General features: G+C 41.6%; 1 protein-coding gene across 4 annotated transcripts in view; it reads right to left on the bottom strand.

The window, feature by feature from the left end:
* The window catches only part of TRPC7 (transient receptor potential cation channel subfamily C member 7), a 122,137-nt gene that overhangs the window by 34,070 nt on the left and 63,018 nt on the right, over positions 1–25,049 (bottom strand). For 3 of the 4 annotated variants that reach the window (XM_054037955.1, XM_054037957.1, XM_054037958.1), the window contains 2 exons: positions 16,948–17,112; positions 9,745–9,961 (listed from right to left, as the gene is read on the bottom strand). In XM_054037955.1, the coding sequence (XP_053893930.1) occupies positions 9,745–9,961; positions 16,948–17,112 (382 nt within the window). The remainder of the gene's footprint in view (positions 1–9,744; positions 9,962–16,947; positions 17,113–25,049) is intronic. The other variant, XM_054037959.1, reaches the window with a different exon arrangement.

Genomic DNA, 25,049 nt, shown 5'->3' with positions numbered 1-25,049 from the left:
TTCTGAATTAGAGATGGGCCTGAGTTGTTCATCTCAGCTTTTTTTTTTTTTTTGAGGGGTTTGTGGGATAGAAATGGGGGGGCGGGGGTGGTCAGCTCATTTTAGAAATTCATAGATTGCAATGCCAGAAAGGACCAATGTGATCATCTAGTAATCTAACCTCCTGAACAACACAGACATAGAACTTCCCCAAAATAATTCCTAGAGCAGATCTTTTAGAAAAGTATCCACTCTTGATTTAAAAAGCATCAGTGATGGAGATTCCACCACAACCCTTGGTAAATTGTTCCAGTGGTTAATTATCCTCACTGTCAAAAATTTACACCTTATTTATCTAGCTGCAACTTCCAGCCATTGGATTGTGTTACACCTTTCACTACTAAATTGAAGAGCCCATTAATAAATATTTGTTCCCCATGTAGATATGTATAAACCAGTGGCGGAAAACCTGTGGCCTGTGGGCCACACGCGGCCCATCACAGTAATCTGCTGGCGGGCCGCAAGACAGTTTGTTTACATTGACCATTGGCAGGCATGACCGCCCGCAGCTCCCAGTGGCCACGGTTCGCCATTCCCGGGTTAGGGTTAGTCATGATCACTTGTAACTAAGCTACCATTAATTTTATAGTTTGGTGAGCAGTTCCTTTTTATCTGTTAGGACCAGGTCTAATAAAGAGTTTCCCCAACAGCCAACAGCACAATTCAGATCCTCTGACAACCCCATAACAAAATTCAGGCCAAGAGGGGCTTAGAGTCTTGGTTCTGGCCCCTCTATTCAGATTATTTACAAAATACGTTTCACACACTAACAAGAATTTTAATTTTTTTCTGAACTGCTTCATATGATAGGTGGAAATCCACCAGCAATGCAGCCCCACTAGTCATTACTCAGTTATAGTATCACAGCTGCTTGGGGAAGTTTAGAACTATACCAGGCTTCAGCCAATACTATAAGTCTTCCTCTTTCAGGCATAAAAGCCACCAGCTTCATCTCGATAAAACAAAAGACAGTAATTAGCATTGCTGGTATGAGTCAGACACAGCCAGTGTACCCAAGCGTCTGCTGGCATGTGTCATTAGCAGACTGGTTACTCAGTGGTGGATGCTCTTTTTCTTTGATGGTTTTTCCTGTTACTTGTCAAATCCTTAGGGCCTTATGGAGATGCAGCTTGTCCTCTATAGGGTTAATACCCAGGCAGGGGGAAGGAAATATGTTGGATTCCCTCTGGAGGATTTTTCCCCACATTCTTGTATCAGGGGACAGGCTTTGTTCCAGAAGAAAGAGATGGCATGGCCCATAGACCATACAACTACCTGGAGATCTGTAGGGATCTCCAGATCTCAAGGATCCATGGTCGGGTGCAAGTTCCTCAGCATCAAGGCCCTGTGTCTGCAGTAGCTCTGGCCCCACGTGGTTCTGGCTCTGACCCCTGGAGGAGCTGAATTGCACTGTAAGGGACTCCCCTAGATCTGACCACTGCTGAGGAGGAGTTGCCAACTGTAATATAACTTCCGGCTTTATCAAAAGTCTGGGAGAAACCTCTCCAGGCCGCAAGAGAGGACAATGTGTATTCCCTTGGCCCACCCATTGCCTGCTCTCTCCCTCCCATCTTCAGACCTATGGAGTGCCCTTTGCAGAGACCAGGGGAGATCCATATATGTAGGGAACCCTCCTCACATGGATTCAAAAGGCATGAGCTAGCCTTTTCACTCAGGCGGGTCTCCAGATGAAGTCAATGGCAACTTCACTGAGCAAAATCCAAGGTCCTGATTCTGCAGCCCTTACTCATGTGCAGTAGCAGTTAGTAGCAAATAGCCTCATGGAAAGGTGGAAGAATTGGGCTCTGAATAAGGTTCTCCAGATCTGGCCCGCAGTCAGGATGAAATATTAAAGAAGTGCATTCATAGCTGAAAAAATCTCAGTAATTGGTGAATACTAACCTGTAGGCTAGTCCATTTTGTGGATTTATATTTGTCCACTAAACACTCCAGGAAATATTTATTTGCGGGTTATCTTTCCATGTAAATTGCTCCCGGTTTGAATATTAACTAACCCATCATAATTAGTTTCTAGTCTAGGTTAGTTAAATTATGATAAACCACAGGGATTTTGCAGTAGGAATACTTAATGAAGAAAGAAATGTGCAAAATTAAGTAGAATGAGTACAATTAGAATCATGACTACATAAAGGTATCACATTATCGACCCATGTTTGACATCAATCATTGCTGGTTGAGGATCATTCTATATAACTATGTTGCAGAAAGTCTATGCAAGAGAGCAGAAGAGCATAATGATAAATTCAGACAGGTTTACCAAAACCTTTGCTTTAGATAAAAGTATTGTAGATTAATTAAAGCAGCTAGCAGATTCATGGCATGGAAAACCATAGGATGCAATAAAAACAAGATGACCAGGATGAGAATGTGAAGGACTAGACCATTAGCAGCTATCAGAAATTGATGGCATTTTATTTCTTCTGTTATAATTGTGCTGGCTTTGGGGTCGTCTGAAGTTTGTGTAAGTGAAAGGCACAGGGAAAAATTCTGCCCCAAGTTACACCCATGAAACCTCAATGAAACTAATGGGGTTGCATGTGTTTACGTGAGGACAGAATCTGATGCATAGCTTCCACTTTTATTTTATGAATGTTCTCCCAAAGGGCAAATACATCGGAAGTACCACTTTTGACACATATATTCATTCAGGGGTGAAAGTAACTTACCGGTACTCCAGAGTCCTGCGGAGGGGGAGGGGCCTCAACCGGAAGAGGCATGGCCTCTACCGGAAGAGGTGGGGCCTTTAAATCCCAAGGCTTTTAAATCAGGATTTAAAGGGCTCGGGGATCCGGCTGAAGCTAGGAGCCCCGGGCCCTTTAAATCACCGCCGGAGCTACCAGCTGCAGAGGCGGCTGGGAGCCCTGGGGTTTGGGCAAGGGTGAAAGTAATTTACATTTCTTACCCATATGGTCCAATCGCAAGCAACCCACCTCTCCTACCTACTTCATGGATCCCTCCCATTGCATGACATAGATGTAGAAAATAAAGCTGCTACTACTACTAAAAATACTGTCTGTAATAAAACTTTAATATTGGAATAAGCCTGAAAAAGTGAAAACTCACTGTCACATTTTTCTCCATGTCTTCCCTCCTCCTCCAGCCAGGTTGCCAATGCTAGGCCATGCTTTCCCCCTGCCTGGCTCTCAGCAGCGGCTGCAGGGGCTCCCTCCCTCCCAGGGGAGGGAGGAGACGAGAAACCAAGGTGACAGTGAGTTTTCCCCTTCCACCTGCTTTTATTAGCTCTGGATTTAAGCTGTGCAGCCAAATGCTTGTATTTGTTGTGTATATTAGTATTCTGCCCCCCATCCCGGGGACAGAAAAGAACTGCTCTTGCCATGGTCAAACACACCCTCCCCCGATCCCCAACCCCCAGCAACTGTGAGTGAAATTAACAAGGATGCCAGAAACGGCTCCTAACCCCGGGGGCTGAACCACGCAGGGAACAGCTGAGAGTTTAAACTGTTCTTATGCAGGGGGTAGGCTTGCTTCTCCCTCTCAGCCAGTCTCCCTGCTCCCTGCTGCAAGCTAGAGGGGAGCCCCTGCAGTCGCTGCTGAGAGCCAGGCAGGGGGAAAGCACGGAGCCTAGCATCTTCAGCCTGGCTGGAGGAGGAGTCAGACTGCACCTTTTCTTACCGGTCCTCCGTACCGGCCCGTACAGGCTTACTTTCACCTCTGTATTCATTCCAGGTTCAGTAAAGAAAGGAGAACCAGACTATAGGCACAGCAACAAGATAGTAAACAGAGAGGAAGCACAGAAAAGGAAGAACTAACCCCCTGTATACTATAGGGAACAGCAAGTGACTTTTACATTAATTATTAAATTTACTATCCTGATACCATACATCACCCATGATCTGCTGTGGACAGATAGTGGACAGATTTGGAGCCCTCCCAGGGAAAAAGTGATTGTGTGGTTAATGAGAGCAGTTGTATTCAGAATATATGAACTTGTGCAACTGCTTTTGCTCTAGGATTTCTGTTTTTCTACATAAAACTTTTTGGATTTCAGTGGGAACCGGGTAACTAACTCCCCCAGCATCCTTTGAAAATCTCAGTCTTAGGGACTTTCTTTCTCACCTAAAGACAATAAAAGGAGTGATCTTAGCTAAAACAGGCAGCAGAAGGACAAGAGCAGTAAAGGACATGCCTTAAAAGCAAACTTGTGAGTACTGTTGGAAACATGTACAGAAAGGGCACAATTCTCCTATCAGATCATCACAGTACAGTAACGCCTCACTTAAAGTCGTCCTGGTTAATGTTGTTTCGGTGTTACGTTGCTGATCAATTAGGGAACATGCCCATTTAAAGTTGTTTAAAGTTGTGCAATGCTCCACTCTCACGTTGTTTGGCTGCCTGAATTCTCCACAGCTGGCAGCCTCCCTACACCCCCCCCCCACACACACACACAGCGCCTCCCATCCGCTGGCAGACCCCACGGATCAGCGCCTTCCCCCTACTCCCCCTGTCTCCTGCCCGCAGCAATCAGCTGGCTTGCGGAGTTTAGGAGACAGGAGGGAGGGGGGAGGAGCGAGGACTTGGCATGCAGGTTCCCCATCCCTCCCCTGCCTCCTGAACACCGCGAACCAGCTGATTGTCCCGGGCAAGAGGCGAGGGGAGAGGAGCGAGGACTCGGCACGCCTCCCCCGCCTTCTGCCTGCGGCAGTCAGCTGGCTTGCAGCGTTCAGAAGGGAGGGGGGAGGATCGAGAAAGTAAAGGGGGAAGAGGTGGGGGGGAAGAAGGGGCGGGTCAAGGGTGGGGGTTTGGGGGAAGGGATGGAGTGGATGGGCCGAGGGTTGAGCCCCCACACCCCCAGCAAAGTCAGTGCCTGTGCTTGCAAGAACAGCAAGAGGAGCAGTCAGACAATCCATCCTCTTCCACTCTCTGACTCCACCACCTCAACCAAGCTTCATACACAGCAGGGATGATTGTAGTATTACACTGTTTCTTTAAAATTGTTTAAAACTTATACCTGTATTAAATTGCTTGTTTAAAATTGTTTAAAATGTATATAATGCCTTTTGCCTGGCAAAAAAAAAAAAAATTCCCTGGAACCTAACCCCCCCTAATTATATTCATTCTTATGGGGAAATTGGATTCACTTAACATCATTTCACTTAAAGTCGCATTTTTCAGGAACATAACTACAATGTTAAGTGAGGAGTTACTGTATTTCTCAGCTCTGGGAGTGTGTTTACTCTACATGTCTGGAGCTCCCATTGATGTCAAAGGGAGATTTACACTGGTAGGACAAGCACAGCTGAAATGCACTGGGCAACGTGGGTGTCAAACACTGTGATTCCAATCTGATAATGTTCTACACCCAGTTTGCACTGGGGCAAATGACTATACAAGTTGCAGGGCTGTGGAGAATCATGCTCTTTGTGTGTGTTTGAGAGCAGAATGTTGCACAGATGAACTGCTAACCTGCCTAAAACACGATTTTCTCTCCCTCCTTTGAAATGGTCATGTTTAGACAGTAACTATGGGATGGATCTATTGTAAATTATCACCCTCACTGTGTTTAGTTGGGAACCTAAGGCAGAATTCTCATCTTTGTCCAACTCTAACCTGAATTTTACTATGGATTATTTTGCTCTCAACACATGTACACTTAAGTCAAAATCTTCTGTGGATTTTGTATCTCCAGCAAGATTTCTTTGCAGACCATACAGTGTCCTGGCCACTGTGCAATAGTTAACAGTGTCATGTTGTCATGGGATAATGCCACTTTTAACACTTCTCATTATTTTACTGGATGGAAGCCAGATAACTCAACCAGCCAATTTTCCCAAAAAGAATTAAGGCCAAGGGACCAGGAACTAATTACCTGAAAATGACTGGCTGAAGTAGAAACAAGTTATGTGTCATCAGCATTCATCATCACTGTCATAGGATGAAGGAGGAAGGAAAACAAAAACAGAAACATGGAGGATATGAGTTAAAAGCAGAGTAGTGAGAAAGAAAATCATGCCTCTTACTTGTACGGTGAACTTCATTCCTGGTGGATACCTCCACAGCTCACTATGGGTACAGTAACTGCGGAATGAGGACTCTGTAATGCCCTACATTTCCAGATGTGTGTATCTGGCACACAGGTGTTGGAGTTAATATACCTCAGCAGCCATATGCACTCGTCTCTCTTTTGGGAGGTGTTTCTGTGTATGCTTATGTGTGGGATCTTTATCCATAATAATTTCACATAAAGAGATAAGGCAGTTCACCAGCTCTCCAGGTACTCCATCCTTGAAGTACAGCTCTCATTACTCTCAGATTTCCATCTAACAGCCATCTGGATGACTTATTTTTTGACTATAATTAAGTACCATAAGTACCACAAGTACCACAATGCTCACTCCCTCTCGATATGTGAAACCCTCGAAGATACTTTAGATCAAGTTAAAATAAGGTTGGCATTTATAACAGCAATTTCTCCCAAGGACTTAAGTGTCAGTGACTGAGAAAGACAGATCACTAATGAAAACAGTGTTAACACCAAGGATGGAACTTCCTTTCCGGGGGCTTAAAAGCACAAATATCAATGGAACTTTGCATGGAAGAGGCAAAAGTCTGATAAGTTATTTTGAACATGTATTGAGCTAGATTTTCATCTAGTGTACATCGGTTTAACGCCATTGATGGACGGATGCCAATTTACACAGAATCTAGCTCACAGTTTTAATCAATTTAATAACTAAACCAGACCGCACTGGTAGGTAGCAGTATTTTGATGGGTAGTGAACCAGAGACACTGGATATAACTAAAACAGTGGAAGCCATAGAAACATGTCCCTCTAACTGAATTTTGGTTAATATTATTATTAGAGCTAGTCAGAAAATGTTTTTCCCCCAGGGAAAATTTTAAAAAAACATGTCCAGTGGAAAATTTCGACTTCTTATTGAAAAAAGACCACTTGAATATATTCCAGTTTTTGCCAGTCAATAACTAGAATATTTTCAGACCCCCAAAAATAAACAAATAAAAGCTTTCAGGAAACACTGAAAAACAATCAGTTGAAAACTGCTGAACATTGAAAAATTCTTGTTGGTTTTGGCCCATGAAAATGGGCTGAGGCAATGAGTTCAGTGCAACGTAGGAGAGAAATAAATATGTAGCATAGCAAATTACATTAATAAAAGTTGTGTGAGCCTGACTGATCCCAAATCCACTGAAGACAAAACCTCCTGAGAGCTTTTCTATTTTCTCCAGTGGGCTTTGGCTCAAGTCTGTGGTGAAGTGTTGGGATTGCACCTTTCAGTGTAGTGAAATGTATTCCCTTACTCACCATGCTCTGTTTTGCTACATACTCTCACTACGCGGGAGGTGGCTTGTTGGATCTATAGAGAGGAGCTGCTAGAAAAGATGGTCACCACCACAGGTTCTTTCCAATGTTTCCAAAAAACAAGCCCAGCAACAAATGGGATACACGAATATGAGTATGATAGGTGGGTATGGAATGTTACAGAATCTGACGACATGGTTAGATGAAAAACCTGCCTGCTGTGACCAGAACCAGAGCAGTCAGAAAGTGCATGGTGCTAAAGGCAAGTAACCCAGTAAAGCTCTCTAACTGCCATCACCAGAAAACTCTTAATAACAATTAGAGTCCCACATCTGCTTCTGAACCCACCTAGTTTCCAACCAACTGCACTCTTTTAAGGACAATCACATTACGAGGTTCAGGATAAGGGTAATTTGGTTATAACCTCTTGTTTTCACTGAAATAATGTGAATGGAATACGAGTGAAATGGTAGGTTCCCCGTCCAGAGAATACAGCGCATGCTGGTGCTGGGATGTGGGGAGTTATTCTGAGAGAATAGAGATGTAATCAGAAAATCTCATTATACCTCAGAAGTCTGTACAAAGAACCAGCTTTCCTTCTCCCAGAAAACTGAAATAATTTGCTTTCAGTTAATGTTTTCTTCTTCCTACCGCAAGAAGTCAGATACCTGCAACCTATAAAAAGAATGCCCTGGCCAAAACCTAATCATCTCCTCCAAACTCTTTTAATATCGCTTTAAAAATAAATCATTCATACATTATTCTGTCCAGTATGCCAGCTATTCTTTTTCTCTATCCAATATCCTGTAGGTAATTCTGCTTACTGCAAAGCCAGAGAATAATACATTTGTGACCAGGCTAAGAGAAAGCCAAGAGATATAAGGGATCTGATTCTGCTCTTACACGGGTGTAATTCCAACCACTTGCATGGAACTAGGGAGCTATTTAGCCTTGATTCTTCTCTCACATCAGACCAGTATGTTGAGGAAATTAGCTACTGTGAAGTCAGAATCAATAAGGTAAGCCTATTGAGACTGGTGCTCCAGGGTAGTGGGGCTTGCAAGTGGTAAGTAAGCAGTAAGCGAGTAGATCAATATCTTCTCCACCTGCAGGACTTCGGACACCACTACAAACATATTTGAAACTCATCAGTAGTTTAATTTATGGCTCTATTTAAAGTCATAGAGTTTCAGGTCAGAAGAGACTATCAGATCATTTAGTCTGACTGCCTGTGCATCACAGGCCACCAACACCGCCGAGCAGCTACACACTAAACTCAATATCCAATAAAACACTCGTGGCTGGCCTGTGTCAACTGACTCGGGCGCGTGGGGCTTGGGCTGTGGGGCTGGCTGTAAAATTGTACTGTAGATATTCGGGCTTGGGCTGGAGCCTGCACTCTGGAACCCCATGAGTGGGGAGGTTCCCACAGGAGACCAGACCACAGGCAGGGAATAGGAGAGACTGAGGTGCACCAATGCCTGAGGCCCCTGCAATGGCAGGGAATTGATAAGGTGAGATATGCCCAGATAATCCCAACAAGTGACCTGCATCCAACGCTACAAAGGAAGACAACCTGTCCTTCCCCCCAACAAAGCAGATCATTACCAATCTGGCCTAGGGAAAAATTCCTTCCCAACCCCACATATGGTGATCAGTTAGACCGTGAGCTAAGCACACGAAAGAGAGGGAACATTCAGTGTCACTTCAGAACACTGGCTCATCCTGTCCAATGTCCCATCTTCAGCCCTGGCCACCTCCGATGCTTCAGAGGAAGGAGGAAAACAAAACAAACAAAACAAAAACACTCCCCGTGGACAATACGTGCTTAACTTACTGCTTGGCAATATTCATCCAAATGGATCTGCCTTGCTCTTTAATCATTTCAGATAGAACCTATTCCAGTGCTTCACTCATCATTTGTTTTTCTTTTAAACCATTTGATTGCCAGGCTCTCGTTCATTTGCTACGTTACCATTCCTCTCTTGAAAAAGTTGGGTGTAATTTAGCAGAATTTAAACTAACAGGGTTCTATAGAAATTACTCTAAAAACCAATAGAGAAACCTGTAGAGAACAAGCATTTTCTATAAAAATTCTCTTTTTCCCTATGGGTTGAAAGAGATGTCCCAGTTAAACCAACAGAGCAGGCTTTGCCTGAGGCATTCAACATTACTAGAATAAAGTATGCATCTGTCAGAGTGCATTCAGCAGCTGTGACCAAGACAGAGCTGTCCCCTGACCCTATTGAAGTCAATGCTATTGTGCCACATACTTCATTGGGATCCACATTTATCTCTGAATGTTTTTCTTTGGCAGATCACCACCGACAATTCTTCAGTTATTTCCTATCATGATATCCTGGACTTCACTGCAGGATTAAAAGATGATACCATTTTTACTTACCTAAAACCCACTTCATGATTAGTAATTCTGTCCATGAGAACTGAGTAGTTTTTACTCTAAATATTTGTTTGGGATGATCCGTGATGGTCTCGTTGGGAAGATTTTTCACTCCTTCAAACCGGTCTGAGGCATTCACTACTAACAGTCCAAGGAAGATTGTAAAAGAAACTGCATGTGCCACAAACTTCATGAAAGGGCTTCGGAGGATCCGTCCCAGCTGAAAACAAAATGTGTACAAGACAAAGGTTTTATGATTATTATTATTTTCCTGGTCTAGTTCCCATGTTTGTAAGTGTTTTTCTCTATAACAGATGAGAGTATTTATTCTTTGGAAGTTTGCTGAAAACTCCAGAACTGAGCTACTCTTCATGTATTCAAGTCTATAGAAAGTTTGTTCTTTGCTGCTTCCAGATCATGTGCAGGGCATTGTGAATTAGGCTAACTATTCATTTAGGCTAACTGTAGGTCTTAGAATGTTCCATTTCTCTCTTACTACCCACAGATGTTTGCATGATATCTAAATTGTCCTGTTCACTCTAAGGCAGAAAGGAACAAAAATCTATATTTTATATACGTCTGTGTTTATTTTTATATAGATATAGAGATATGAAAACATAGTGTATCAGACTAGTCTGGACCTAATTCTCCTCTCCCTCATCACAGTCTAAACTGGTATAAATCAGGCCCTGTGCTAGTATAATAAATCTCTGTGATAGCTGATTATCTAGTAGATCTCTCATTAACTTGTCTGACACAATATTTTCTATAAAAAGTTCTTTGATAACGCTTTTAATATACATCAGCATGCTAATTGTCTACTGTAATTATTACAGCAGTTACTGAGTTTCTCAATACACCACAATGACCTATTTTAATACAATAAAAGCAGAAGTGATGTAAGCACTGATCTGAATCAAGTTCTTTTCAGAGTAACTAAAGTTTCTCTCATCCTTATTGAGAAACGCCGTTACCTAGTTGTCTATTTAGATAACCCTTATCTCTAAGAATTTCCCCTGAATTAAGACTATATTACCCCCGAAAGAATATGTCAGTGCTCGCCGTGTGATTATTTGCTCTTGGACCAATACCGTCATGAAGAGACACCCATTCCACAAATGCTTTCTCCCTGTATATTGGAGATGAAGGATTATTTTCACAACCTTCCTTTGTATCTAATATTTTGATCCTTAAACAGAGAAGAGATGTGGGAAGGGTTTAGACACTAAATTCCCCTCGCTTTCCTCCCCTCTTCCTAAGCAATCAATTCCTCAAGAAAGAGCCTTGTCTTTGAAACTGGGTTTCAGTGGTTAAATCTATATATTGCTTTACTCTAGTTCTTTGACTGTTTCTGTAGAGTTTGACTATCCAGTCAATATGAAATACTAAATATTTTAAAACCCAGAAAACAACTATGCCAAGATTCTTTAGCGTTAACAAAAATTAGTTCTGTTCAGTTTCTTATGTTTTTCGAGTGTCTGAATTTCTAAAACTGCAAATATATCTTTTAAAAGATTGCCAAAGCTGGTTAACCTGTTGAAAAATTTAGGTCAGATAAAATTCCTGAAAGAGTTTTCCAAATGTGTGAATAGAAAAATGTGATCCTTATCTCAGCCCTACAGTAGCCAGGCATTTAAGTACCTGCTTACGTCCCACTGAGGTCAATTAGAAATGCTTAAACACTGGCTTAGTGCTTTATCAAATTGAGTTCTGAGTTGCCACAGCAAATGATAGCTTTGTCTAAGTTGGGAGATTTTGCAAAAGTGTCCGACCATTGCTACCACTGATTCAGCTCCCCATTGCCAGGAACAGTAGGTGTGTTAGTATAAGAAAGCATCAGCCACTGCTGTTTTAAAGACTGTGTTGTGTACGCATGCTTTATGAAGGTTTAGTACTCATATCATTCTTAAATAGCTGGTGGCTGTATGAAGTCCTTTCTATACTACCACTCCCACCAGATTGCTACCACTGAGAGAGCTGAATTGCTGGTAGAAATGGCAGAAGAGTTGGGCAAAAATATCCTAGAATAGGTACAGCCCATGGAACCAATTGTGCAAACTCTTACTCATGTGACCCACCCTGATTCACACAAAGTCCCATTGTCTTCAGTGGGCCTCAGTCATGTGAGTAAGGGTTTGCACTATATGTTGGAATATGCTTTGGTACTTCCTCTGAAGAAACCCCCATGGTCTCTGATCCATTTATGAATAAATGCACTTTGATGCAATAAATTGTTTGAGTTGGTTTCCATCTTTATGTCAGCGTTCATTTCTGTTCAGAGAGCTGTCGATGAAGCTGATCAGTGTCATAAGTCTATTTACCGGTTTGCAACATTTGGACCTAGAACAATGGGTCGCAAATTTTTTTACTGGTGACCCCTTTCACATGGCAAGCCTTTGAGTGCGACCCTCCCAATAAATTAAACACACTTTTAAATATATTTAACACCATTATAAATGCTGGTGGCAAGGGGGGTTTGGGGTAGAGGTTGGCAGCTCGCGACCCCCCATGTAATGACCTCGTGACCCCCGAGGGGTCCTGACCCCCAGTTTGAGAACACCTGGCCTAGAATCTGTAGCTCTCCAGGTCTTGATATTTCTTGTCTGATTTCAGATCTGAAGAAATGCATTCAGTGCTTAAATGTTAAACTCGGTCAATTTTAAGACTAGGTGAGGAAGAACACATTCGTATGATGTAGAACCCACAGAAACCTTGCTCCAAACCTCAAAACAAGACAGAAAAGATTTGTTTTGAGGTTTCAAACAAGAGAAGTATCATTATCCCCCCACTTACAATTCATTTTTCATCGACTCCTTCACTTGACAAAAATGAACGCTGGAGGGAACTTGAGTCTGTTTGCAATAGCATGGGGGAGGGAAGCATATATGGAATGCAATTTAGGAGGATTTATTGTTTAATTCTTGATCTTTCTTGTTGTTCTGCTACTTCTCTTCCGTCTGATTTTACAGAGAAAAAAATGGGATAGAAAGTAAGATGAATAGAGATGTGATGCGCTACCCTTTGGAGCATAGAAGTGTGGTTCTCTAGAGACTTTGTGGATGCCTCCTTCAGGGCTGACATGCATCACTACAAAGAACTTTTTAGGAAAAAATCTCTGAAAAATGGGAGTCTGGTGAGTGAAAGAATGTCTGAATGAATCACCTAACCACGGCCCCAATTCAGGAAAGACTTACTCACATGCTTAAGTGCTCGCTTTCTTTCAAGATAGCCTGTAAACACATACTAAAAGTTAAGCTTGTGCTTAGCTACTGTCCTAAATAGGGATGCTTCCTGGAATCAAGATTTGTGTGAGCAGATGCATAGGCCAGTATGCAGGTGAGTAAGTGGCTAAAATTGGGGGTGAACAGTTCAATAATATAATAAGATATACCTATCTCATAGAACTGGAAGGGACCTTGAAAGGTCATTGAGTCCAACCCCCTGCCTTCACTAGCAGGACCAAGTACTGATTTTTGTCCTAGATTCCTAAGTGGCCCCCTCAAGGATTGAGCTCACAACCCTGGGTTTAATAGGCCAATGCTCAAACCACTGAGCTATCCCTCCCCCCAATATAACAAGCTAGGAGCTGGCAGTAATCCTGGAGAGACAGACCCTTCTATACATAGGAAATGTTTCAAAAATTTCCCATCACTTCTAATATTGGTTCAGTGCCACCATTATGAGCCCTAGTGTAGACAGTGCACCCGCTGCCAATGCCGTTTTAAGCCCAGCCTTGTTAGATAGTTGCACACAAAGACTGGCAGACTGTTTACACTAGGACTTCCAAAGTTTTTAACACCATTGCTGGTGTTAGTAGCAGTGGGAAATTTTTGAATATTGCTGTTAGTGTAGAGGGGGCCATAGGATAAGACTGGAACTATACCTATCATAGAATATAATTTTCCATATAAACACCAGTCAGGCCAAGGCAATTACAAATAAGAAAAGCCTGAAGGCGACTATGGACATATTGATCATTGCCTGGAACTTCTTAAGAAAACTCATTTTGAACGTATATGTTCCCAGTTCTATTCTGAATTAAAAGGGGGAAGAGAGCTCCAATGGACTACAAATTGTCTTTGAATTATTAGGTGCTCCCTTCTGCCAATGTACCCTTAAAACAGTTATCCATTGCATTACTGAAGGAAGCTTAGTGGGTTTTCTTCTTGAAGTGCAGTTTTTCATATCTTCAAAGAAATCTCATTTTTATCTGAGTGTTGCAGGAGCTGAAAGTGTTGAGTGGAATCTTTTGTAGAAAACTGATGAAACATTAATTCTTTCAAATAACTCAGTGCCTTATGACAATTATATATAAGGCACAATCTAGTTAAATTCTGGGTGCATGACCTACTTGTTTGTACTACTGGCCCCATTACCTTATTAATTCCAAACATTGCTTTTCATCAAACAGGAATGCTTCCTGGAATCTGGGCTTGTGTTTGATTGTTACTGGCAAAGAGGACAGCAACAATCACAGAATACAAATCACAAAGAGTCATTTCAAAAGAACGGCTTGTTTCAGGACTGAAGATCCATTATATATATTTTGAAAAGGAATAAAGCTAGGAGACATATCAAAGAGAGAAAACAAATACAAAATAGACAATATCAAATAAATAGAAGGGAAAGGAAAGATTCTAAAATAGGAAATAATTGAATCAAAGAGGAGGGGAACAATGTAAAGAAACACACGGCTGAAGGAAAAGCACGTAGACTTTTTTTAATATTAAGAATGTTTTTAAAAGGGGTAGGTGTGAAAAAAGATAACTGGAAGAAAAAGTTGGGGTTAGATACTCAGCTGGTATAAATTAAAATAGTTCCCTTGCTGGAGCAGTGATGGAGCTAGACCAGCGGCGGGTCTGGCTCTTAATTTGGAATGCACAAATGTACGAAAGCCACATGACAATTTGTACACTGAGAGAACTTTGTAAATTAGTGAGTGTAGCATTCAAAAGTGTTTGAATTAAATACCAGCTTTGGTCAGCCTGGAAAATGTAGCAGTGGTATTCCTTTAAGATCCACACACAACCCAACGTCTACCTGCTCAGGGCACCCAAATTAAGTACCACTACCAGCAGATTGGGCAGATCTTGAGAATTCCATCCTCCCTCTTCTCGTTTGCTTCCTTTGATTAGCAGTGAAATAGTTAATAATGTTGCCATAGGAATTATCATTAGGTTTAAGAATTAACATCTCATCTAGATGCATGGGTCAGTTCACACCTCTCAGAGTAGCTATTCCAGCATTGGTTTACACTCCTTCTTAACCATAAGGGCTAGAGATTTAAATTGTTTTACCTTAGAGACTAACAAATTTATTAGAGCTCTAATAAATTTGTTAGTCTCTAAGGTGCCACAAGTACTCCTGTTCTTCTTTTTGCGGATACAGACTAACACGGCTGTTACTCTGAAACTTAAATTGTTTTGTAAAGCTTAGATTTCACAGCACACAATGACAGCCTCCAAACCATTAGCAGCTCACAAACTCATGTCAAGGCGGACTCGTCTGACTCCTGTATTTGGCCTGTTAACATACCATACTGGAATGGGATATCGTCTGTACAGTTTGGGATAAAGTCAATAATCTGCTCCCCTTTCAGAGGTAAATGAATAAAAGAGCCAGGGACCATATTGCTTTTAGTGCCAACTGATCGGTAGAGCTGAGTGCAAGAGAAGTTTTCATTTAGAGGCAAGTTCTGTTCTTCGATACACTAGCAGCAGAGTTGCTCTGATTACCCTGTAGCGTGAAATTTGGCTCCAACTAAAGACTGCAAGATTTGGCAGATACATTTGAAGAACTGGTGTATTAGAAGCTACCCTCATTGTTGGTCAGGACTAACTCTTGTAGTCAGCATCCCAAGTTGTTATATAATGGAACTTATTATTGGTGTCATATTAACAGCCAGCATTGATAAAAATGTGTTTTTGATGAAATGTGATGAAATTTGATGAAAAAGTGTTCACATTCTCAATTAGCTTGAGAAATAGAAACTAGTCAGGGGTTATTTTGAAGGATGTTGAGTATTAAACATCACTCATAGTCTCATCTGTTTTAGAAGCCCTACATTTTCTAGAAGATTGGTCTTTTGAAAATTATAGTCTTTTCTTAATACCCATCAATGGATCTGTAACCTTTTGGACTTGGCAAACGTAGAAAGAATTCCTTACAGGCATTTAAAGGAAATGGGACCAAATGTTTTGAGGACTGAATCAACTAGCTATCACTTCTATTACTTTTAAGTAGGTTTGATAAGCCCTCTCCTGGAGATACAGTGGATGATGCGGCCAAATGTTCTTCCCTCACCCAAAGTAGTGAAAAAGCTATTTATTGCTCAACCATATGCACATTTATTTCCCCTTGTCTGAGCATTTTCTCTCAGGATAGAAGCGCCACCACAGAACTGGTACTGCAGGCAATTGTTCAAACTTAATGACCAACTGATGGCTGACTCAGGTACTTTCCCTCTAGCTCTTCTTAATAGAACTTTCAGCAGCTTTTAATACTGTCAATCCCTGGATGTCTATAATAGATACAGAACAACTTTTAATGTTTCCTCATCTTCCCCCTCCCAAGTTTTGGAGACTGGGCCATATTATGCTATTAGGTACAGGGACTTAATCTACTCTTCTAGTTGACATTCAACAATCCACCTCTGGTTGTCATGGAATGCTAATTCATTTTTATGGTGTCCCATGACACCACTAACTAAAAAGAAAAACGTGAGAAAGAAATAGTAACACACCCACACACACACACACACCCACACACACACACAAAAGCACCCTGGCAGAGAGGAGGAAGGACAGAAAAACAGGTTAAAAATGGAAAGAGATAGGAACATATGTTAGGATGAGCAAAGAGACAAGAAACATTTCCCCCAAGTTATTCACCCTTTCTGCTCTTTTTTCTTCTCCTTCTGTATCCCATTCAAATTCTTTCACCCGTTACCATTTTTTTCCTATTTCCATTCTTTCCTTCTTGCTTGTTTGATCAGATTTTCCATTTCCTCCACCCCCATCCTTATTATTTTTGAAGATTAATTTCAGAACACTCTCACTTGCTGCATTGGCAATGAGCTTGTTCTCACTCATGGCAAATCTCAGAGGACAACATTGTTTGTGATCTTAGTTTAGAAAGACTTTTGACATCATTCCAAGCATTGAATATAAATAACCATAAACAACATGCACCTTAACCAGTCTGTACCTTGCTGCAGGGAGCGATCCAGTATGCTATGGCGAGGAAAGGAAGGCCTACCGAGACTCCAAAGACAGCCAAGAATTTCACAGCTATAGACTGCTGACGTAAGCCTGAGAGATTTTCATACCACATGGTGAGCAGTTGCTGCTGACAGTTGGGATGAGCAACAAACTGTAAACAAAAAAGAAAAATTAAAAAATAAAGGTAACTGTAGCATTTCCAAAGAGCATGAGATTTCAGAAAGCAAACTGCTGTGCCTCAAACGTAGACTGCAGTATGGAGATAGACAGCTGGTTATAGTACGTTCTGCAGCCCAGCAGAGCCAAGCATGTTTTGTTTTTTGTAATCAGCCATAGCTCATAGTATAATTGTTCAGAAAATTGCTGATTAGTCTCTCTAAATATGTGCTCACTGGCAACATTTGTTCAGCTCTCAACTTCTGTTTCTCTTGTGGGGACAGACTTTGCTATGCCTGATCAGACCAATGGCCCATTAATCTAGTATCCTGTCTCAGACAGTGGCCAGTGCCAAAGGAGAGCTAATGTCAGGGGTGGAATTTGAACCTTAACTCCCGGGAGGACTGCAACTTTAGCACAGCTCTATAGACTCTGCATCCCTTCCTCTTTATAATCATTACCACCATCACCATTAATAATAATAAGAAGAAGGGACAAATCCTGAGGACTTCACCCATTTTTTATGCAGATTCTACATTAAAGCCACTAGGATATGAAGTAACCACTCTAGAATTAGGGCATACAGGCCCCTATTCAACAATCACTTAACTCCATTCACAGGCTTACGTCCATCCCTATTCAGCAAACATCTTGAGCACACGCTTAAATGCTTTGATGAATAGGGATGGACTTTTGCATGTGCTTAAGTGGTCTGCTAAACTGGGGCCATAATGAATATATCAGCAAACCAGTTTTTATTAAAGAAAAAGGGCCATTAGCAGTTTCAGAGCCACTGTTCAGATTTCATTTTCCATGTAGCAAACAATGAGGTGAAGTAAAACTTATATTTAATCAAACCTTTGTCAAAGGCTAATGTAGAGGGCAAATTTTTTTGTACAAAACAAAATTAACTACATATTAGTTTAAATGTTAAACCAGCATTAACATCTCCTTGCAGGGGCCAGGGGGAGAAATCATACATTTGGGAATATCAATTTGATATTCAATTTGCGCTTCAAACGTGAACTGAGATGGGATTGATGCTTGAGTAAAGAGGAGCTATGAAACATTGCTATGGACTGTGACCTAGATGATAAAAAAGTTTTGCAGCTAAGTAGAATTTGTTATTCATCACTAATGTTACACTGACTACCCATAGACCCAACGAGAAGGTTTTTTCCCCCTATTTGCATCATTCTATTGCTTCAACATAGTACAAAATGTTAGGCTGATCCTTGTAATTAGCAAGTGTAAACTCTTTATCTGAGATTATCTTTAAAATAAATGGAAGAACATTACTCACGGATCTGCAAAACAGTAAATGAGATACAAAATACACAAGACTGCTCAGGTACACACAGTGTACAGGGATATTTCTTATCCCAAAGTGGAGATTCTTCTTCATTCTTTCTGCACCACAGAAAAGAACATGCTAGTAGCTGACAATCCAAAGGCCAGTTTCCTAACGGAAGAATTACAGCACCATTGGGTCTCATGGACACATTTTATTATAGAAGATTAAGAGGCTTTGGTTCCCATCTTCCCACAGAGTGATTCCATTTACAAAATGTATAATGTGACTACTTTTTAATTATGTTTCATTATGATTAAAGATAAGGATAATTAAAAGAAAAGATAAAAGGAAATATGTTATTATTGCAGTTAATTTTGTTAGTGAGGAAGGAGTTGTCCATTTGTGGGTTTTGAATGGTATTGAATAAGAGAAGATTAAAAATATTGAATATTTCTCCAGTCTTTCCAAAATTGGGAATAAAGAAAAAAGTCTGGATTTGAATGGATTTATAGTAAAATGACACAAAAAAAAAATGAAAAGGACAGAAAGTCTAACTAGTGCTTTCATATTAACTATCTTTGTGATAACACAAATGGTGTGTGTGTGTGTGTGAAATCACACTAATATCTGTTTATATAATGGAAAGTTACACTTGGTTAAAATGTGTTTTTAATTGTTTCTTTATTGCTAGTACAGATTGAAATACAATAACATGCTAATTAGGATTACTGTGAAACGGTGATTTCTGTTCGGCAAATAACAGCACTTTAATATATGCTTTTCAGTTAAAAGACAAGCTTTCGGGCCTATCTTTGGATTTACGAATACTGCTGAGTTGAGCTGAGCAAACAGTTCATAGTGAATTATTTATTTGACAAAACAAATTTTGCCTTTTTCTGTACACAAATTTTCCCTGGGGGAGTTTACAATTTTCTTTAATCCATATATTCATCTATATTTGCAAAAATAACTAAAACAAAAAATTCTTGGTCTATAAATAACTGGTCAGCTGTTCATGGTGAGCATTTCAAATTTGAGCTTAATTGGTGACTATGGCCATCTGACTATGAATTACAGGGGGTCCCCAATAGGGGAATCTGTTCCGATTTACGTTGGTGATCCAAATATCTGTCGTTTGCCCGGATCAGGACTGACGTAAATTTGAACATGTTCCCCTATTGTCCAGTACAGTACTGTATTTGAGTCCGCTGGCCATGTTCAAGGCTTATTACCTATGGAGAAAGTTCTCCATGCTGATTTAGGAGATGGCAGGTGAAGGAAAGCCCAGTGTAAATGCGTTTTGGAAGTCCTAAACACCTTGAATGGCGTGGAAAACATTGACGCGTCGTGGGAAGCAGTCACTTCGCAATGTATGAATGGTGTTTGGTGCTGTGAATGGCCAGATGCTGACCACAGCTTCATGGGATTTGATGCTGTTCCTGCTCTCGAGCAAGAAATTGTCACGGTAGTGAAGGATGTCAGCGTCGAGGAGGTAGAGGAGAATGAAGTACAGGAGTTGTTGGAGTCTGACACTGAGCAACTGACAAATGAGGAACTGATTGAGCTGGACCAACAACGGATATCCGAAGAAAGCAAGGATGAGGATGACGATGATGTCCCTCCCGCACCCCAATCCCAATCCCCTGCCCCAGCCTGGTGAAAGTGTGTGAGGGTGAGGGAGAGCAAGCAAGGGGGGTGGGGAGTGGAGTGAGCGGGGGTGGGGCTTCAGAGAAGGGGCAGGGCAGGGGTGTGGCCTCAGGGAAGGGGCAGGGCAGGGGCAGGGCAAGGGTCTTTGGGTTTGCTCAATTAGACAGTTGGCAATCCTACCGGGCAGGCATGTGGAAGCCCTGGCCATGCCGGAAGAGTGCGCGCAGCAGCGCAGCTGGCAACTCGCTGGGCACCAGCCAGTGCCGGCACAGCAACACCCAAGTGTCAGGTGGACCGCGTCCCCATGGATGTGGCTTGTGTGTGCATGGGGGCCCACTGACTGTTCTGCCCTGGGGCCCGGAATTGCTGTTGGCGGCTCTGCATGCTAGTTACCATCCCAAAGAAATGAGCAGACATTTTAATCTATTTATTGTTTCACTGTTTCTGGAAACAGCTACAATGAAAAATGAAAAAATGTGGAAAATGAGAAGAAATTGCCATAAAAACCGGATTTATTGGAATGATTTATTTTCTCCTACACAATTTAGATTGGCAATCTGCCATAAAGCCCTCATGACATTCATCTTTTTCTGACTAATATTAAAAGGAGGGAAGAATAAAATCAGAGAGGGAAGATAGCTGATTAGAATTAATTCAAGCGCTCATTTTCTGATAGTACGCTACAATTTTTCATTATGTTTGCTCCATCAGATATTAATGACATTCTCAGTGACCCTTGGCTAATGCTAACTTTCCCTCTATGTTGATCAAAATGTCATAAATTGATCTTAGATTCTCATCAAACGCTTACATTACAGATGAATTTAACTTTCCTTTCTGGGGATCAACACTGACATTAAATTAAAAGATGACACTAAAGGCTTCGCTAGTATCCTGGGCACAGAAAATAACAGAGTTCAAAACAGACCAAAGGAAATGTGTTTTTATGATAGTGAAGTTGTAGCAAATGAGGAATTGTGATGTATTACATTTAATTCTAGAAGTCCAAGTTCTGCAGAGCTTTATCAAGCAGAACTCTCATCAACTTCCCATAATGCAAATGTGCAAAGGGAAACAACAATTTGGCAACAAGAGTGGAGCTGTGCAGAGGAGTGAGATGGCATTAATGTTGTAAGGAGCACTAAGTGTGTGGGGGGGTGTGAAGGGGGGCACGGTGTGGATCGGGAAAGATAAGACTAACACTCAAGCTCCTGGCACACATGCAGAGCTGGACTGGGTGTAAACAGTAGCTAGACCTATTTAATGGCACCAGCCATTGTGGTTCTCCTCAGAGCTGTGTAAATCAGCATTTCTCCATTGAAGCCAATGAAGCCACACTTATTTATACTAACTGCAAAGCTAACTGGCCCTACGCCTTTGAACAGCTACATAGTTTAGAAACGGCTGCAGCAACCCTCTTCCTGCTCCTCATCACACCAGCGCCTGCTAGGAGGCATCCTTTGGTCCCTATTCCACATCCGTCATTGCCATAGCTCAGGATGGTTACAGGATTTAAAATAAATCATGTCTGTCCAGGGGGCACCACCTGATAATACATATAATCCCAGACACCCGCCTACAGTGAGAACGTCAGACCAAATACAGGCATCAAGGCTCCCAAAGCCACTGTCTTGAGTTCTACAGAATGAAGTGGACTGCAGAGCTGAGGGCCCCCTAGCCCTCCGTGCTATTGTTACCTGCCAGGGAGCTCAGACTAGGGGTCTCCTCCAATTCCCATTGAAATAAATAGTCTCCCATTGACTTCAACGGGAACTGAATTGGGCCAAAGGGATCATTTTCCTCACAGAATTAGTCAGTACTGTCAGAAGCTGTTATGATGATATACTATCTTGGATAGTAGCTTTCTCAAATTGCTATATAATTTGATGGATGACAGCCATTTACCCTTGCTCATCATGCATGTATTGTAGGTGGGCAAGTATTCCACAGTTCTCACAATAAGGGACAACGGTTTTCCCAATAGACTAGTTAAAAATTCTCTGTATTGTCACGGATAATATATAATAAAGTCATGTGTCGGTAACTGCATAATAAGCTGCATTGTTCTTGCAGTTTGAGGAGATTTTAAATAGATAGACACCTTAGTTTTTATTTAGTACCAATTATCTGGGACAAAGAGGATATCTGGACCCTGAGTTCCAGTTGTTACTGATGCATTATTATTTATTAGTTGAATTGTGGTAGTGCCTAGGAACTACAGTGATGGACTAGGGCCCTACTGTGCTAGGTACTGTACAAATACAGAACAAAAAGATGGTCTTTGCCAAAGGAATAGCAGCATTACCCTGGCTCACATTATATGTAATAAATGAGAAGTGTCAAGATGAGAGGATTCACCATGTCTAGAAAATTCAGAAGCACGTAAACCAATATTCATATAATACATATATAAGTTAAAAAGCCTTCTGTTTTATATGATAAACATAAAAGCCATGAATATGTCAATGGGAATGGAGTAATTTTATGATGATTCAGGTAAAAACAGAAATCAACTACAGACTAATGGACTCTCTCATACAGAAAAACAGAACCTCAAAGAAATGCTACTTCCCTTATGATTTATCTACTACTACGTGCGAAGGGATTATCCACTCAGACTGGATTATTTTGCTTTGCTAATGGCACCTTAGCTCTAAATAGTCAATGACTGAAGCCAAAAAGAATCCAAACACTCATTGATGAAATGTTAAATCTCTTTGAAAAATTTACGCCAAAAGTAAAATCCCAAACTTGTGACGTTAGTAGTTCTTTGATGCAAACATTCCTGTCACTTCTCCTAAAATCCCCCTTAGCTATAAACCTTCCAACAAATGCTGGCAGAATTCAATATATAAAATACGTTATTCAGATTAAAAATAGGATATTTAATCAGCTAATTAGAATTAGAAAGGAAGCTGCCTAGATAGATTTTCAAGTTGTTTATAGGAAAAAATGTGTAATGTCCAAAGATACTACAAGGCTCAGGTGCAAGTCCTATTTCTCTAGACCAGTGTTTCCCAAACTTGGGACGCCGCTTGTGTAGGGAAAGCCCCTGGCAGGCCAGGCAGGTTTGTTTACTGGCTTGTCCGCAGGTCCAGCTGATCGCGCCTCCCACTGGCCGCGGTTTGCTGCTCCAGGCCAATGGGAGCTGCTGGAAGCAGCACGGGCCGAGGGATGTGCTGGCCGCCACTTCCAGCAGCTCCCATTGCCCTGGAGCAGCGATCTGCGGCCAGTGGGAGCCGTGATCGGCCGAACCTGCGGACGCGGCAGGTAAACAAACCGGCCTGGCCCGCCAGGGGCTTTCCCTGCACAATCGGCATCCCAAGTTTGGAAAACACTGCTCTAGACCAACCCTTATGTTTTCACTATGAAGCACGTATCTATTCAGTTAATTTATTGCTTCTCTAAACCTACCATTAACTACCATTAAACACCTTTTTAATGGTTTTAAACACCTAGCACTAACTCCTGAAACCCTCACTCAGAAGAACAGTGCCTAGAATGCCAAAGACCCCATTGAAGATGATGGGACTCCTCTGATGAGCACTCTGGTGAGTGACTGCAAGATTGTGCCTTTAAACAATAAAGGAAAATATGTACGTACCAAGTGGTTTTCATCTCTGTATTTATCCACTTTGAACTGGTGCACTGTCCAGGATTAGGGCATAAACTCCCTGAACCCATGGGAGATATTCTCACTCCTACCATGTCCTTCCTGCAGCAGCAGGGAGAGCCCAGAAAAGCACATGAGGAGCATGCAATCTGCTTTCCCCAGCACACTGTCCTGTACAGATACGTACAGCCATGACCCCACTTCCTCCCATCTCCTATGGAGTCACGTGAGTCCTCGGGTTTATGTGGAGATGCCAGTGTTTGTATTTCCCCAGGAGATGAGACTGCAATTGTGCCTGGCCTTTGGCTGGGGCTTGGAAAAGAGGGAAGGCTCCATGTGCCCTCTCCTAGCACATTTATGAACATGAAGGCCAGTTACTGTCTGGCCTCTGTCTCTAAAGTGCCTTGAAAATCTGAATGCTACGTAAATGTTAAGTCCAAAACTTAGATAGAAAAGTTTCCTGGCAATTTTGTATGACTTAGTGGGCTGTAGCCCACGAAAGCTTATGCTCTAATAAATGTGTTAGTCTCTAAGGTGCCACAAGTACTCCTGTTCTTTTTGCGGATACAGACTAACACGGCTGCTACTCTGAAAGATATTCAGATACCTGCAGAGTTCTTTCTAACATTGCTCTCAAGAAATTCTATGGCAGATTCTTAATAATTCTAAACTAATGATAAGTTTGTGAAAGGGCTACATTTAGCCCTGGTGTATTGTGGTGCAACTGATCCATCATGTATGCCTCACTCTATTTGGTTTCAAAGGTTTGATGTCCTTCCCTTAAAACTGAATGGGATTAAAATTGAGCCTTTCCCAGTAATTTAGTAGCTGGATATGAATTTGATGAATATCCCCCTTTTCATTAGACAAATGAGCATAACGATTAAGACTGGCATTTGGGATCACATTTAGGATTTGAGCACTTAACTCCCTTAGAAAACCCAACCTAGGAGCAAACTAATTTCCATTATGTAGTACTGCCAAATACTCATTAGTCAAGATTTCTGCAGTGAAATCCTGGGGGCACTAAAGTCAATGGCAAACTCCCATTTACGTCAGTGGAGCCAGAATTTCATCCTTCGTTTCCCTTCCCATTTTGCCATTGACTGGTTGCAAGACCTAAACAAGTTGTCTTAACATTTCTGTGCATCTGTTTCCTCATCTGTAACATGTATATACTGATACATACCTACCATATAGGGTCATTATCTTAATTAATATTCTTTAAATGCTTCAATATTCTAGGATGGAAGATGCTAAACAAATACAAAGTATGACTAATAACCACCACATCCAGTTTCCTGCAGTTCAATTCTTGTCAAACTGCTGCACTCTGGTCCATATCATCTTCACCTCATGCAAAATGCAGCTCCACGTT

Source organism: Malaclemys terrapin, chromosome 8, assembly GCF_027887155.1.
Source record: "Malaclemys terrapin pileata isolate rMalTer1 chromosome 8, rMalTer1.hap1, whole genome shotgun sequence".
Lineage (NCBI taxonomy): Eukaryota > Metazoa > Chordata > Testudines > Emydidae > Malaclemys > Malaclemys terrapin.
The sequence above is the reverse complement of the archived record's forward strand: the minus strand, read 5'-3'. Positions and strand labels throughout refer to the sequence as shown.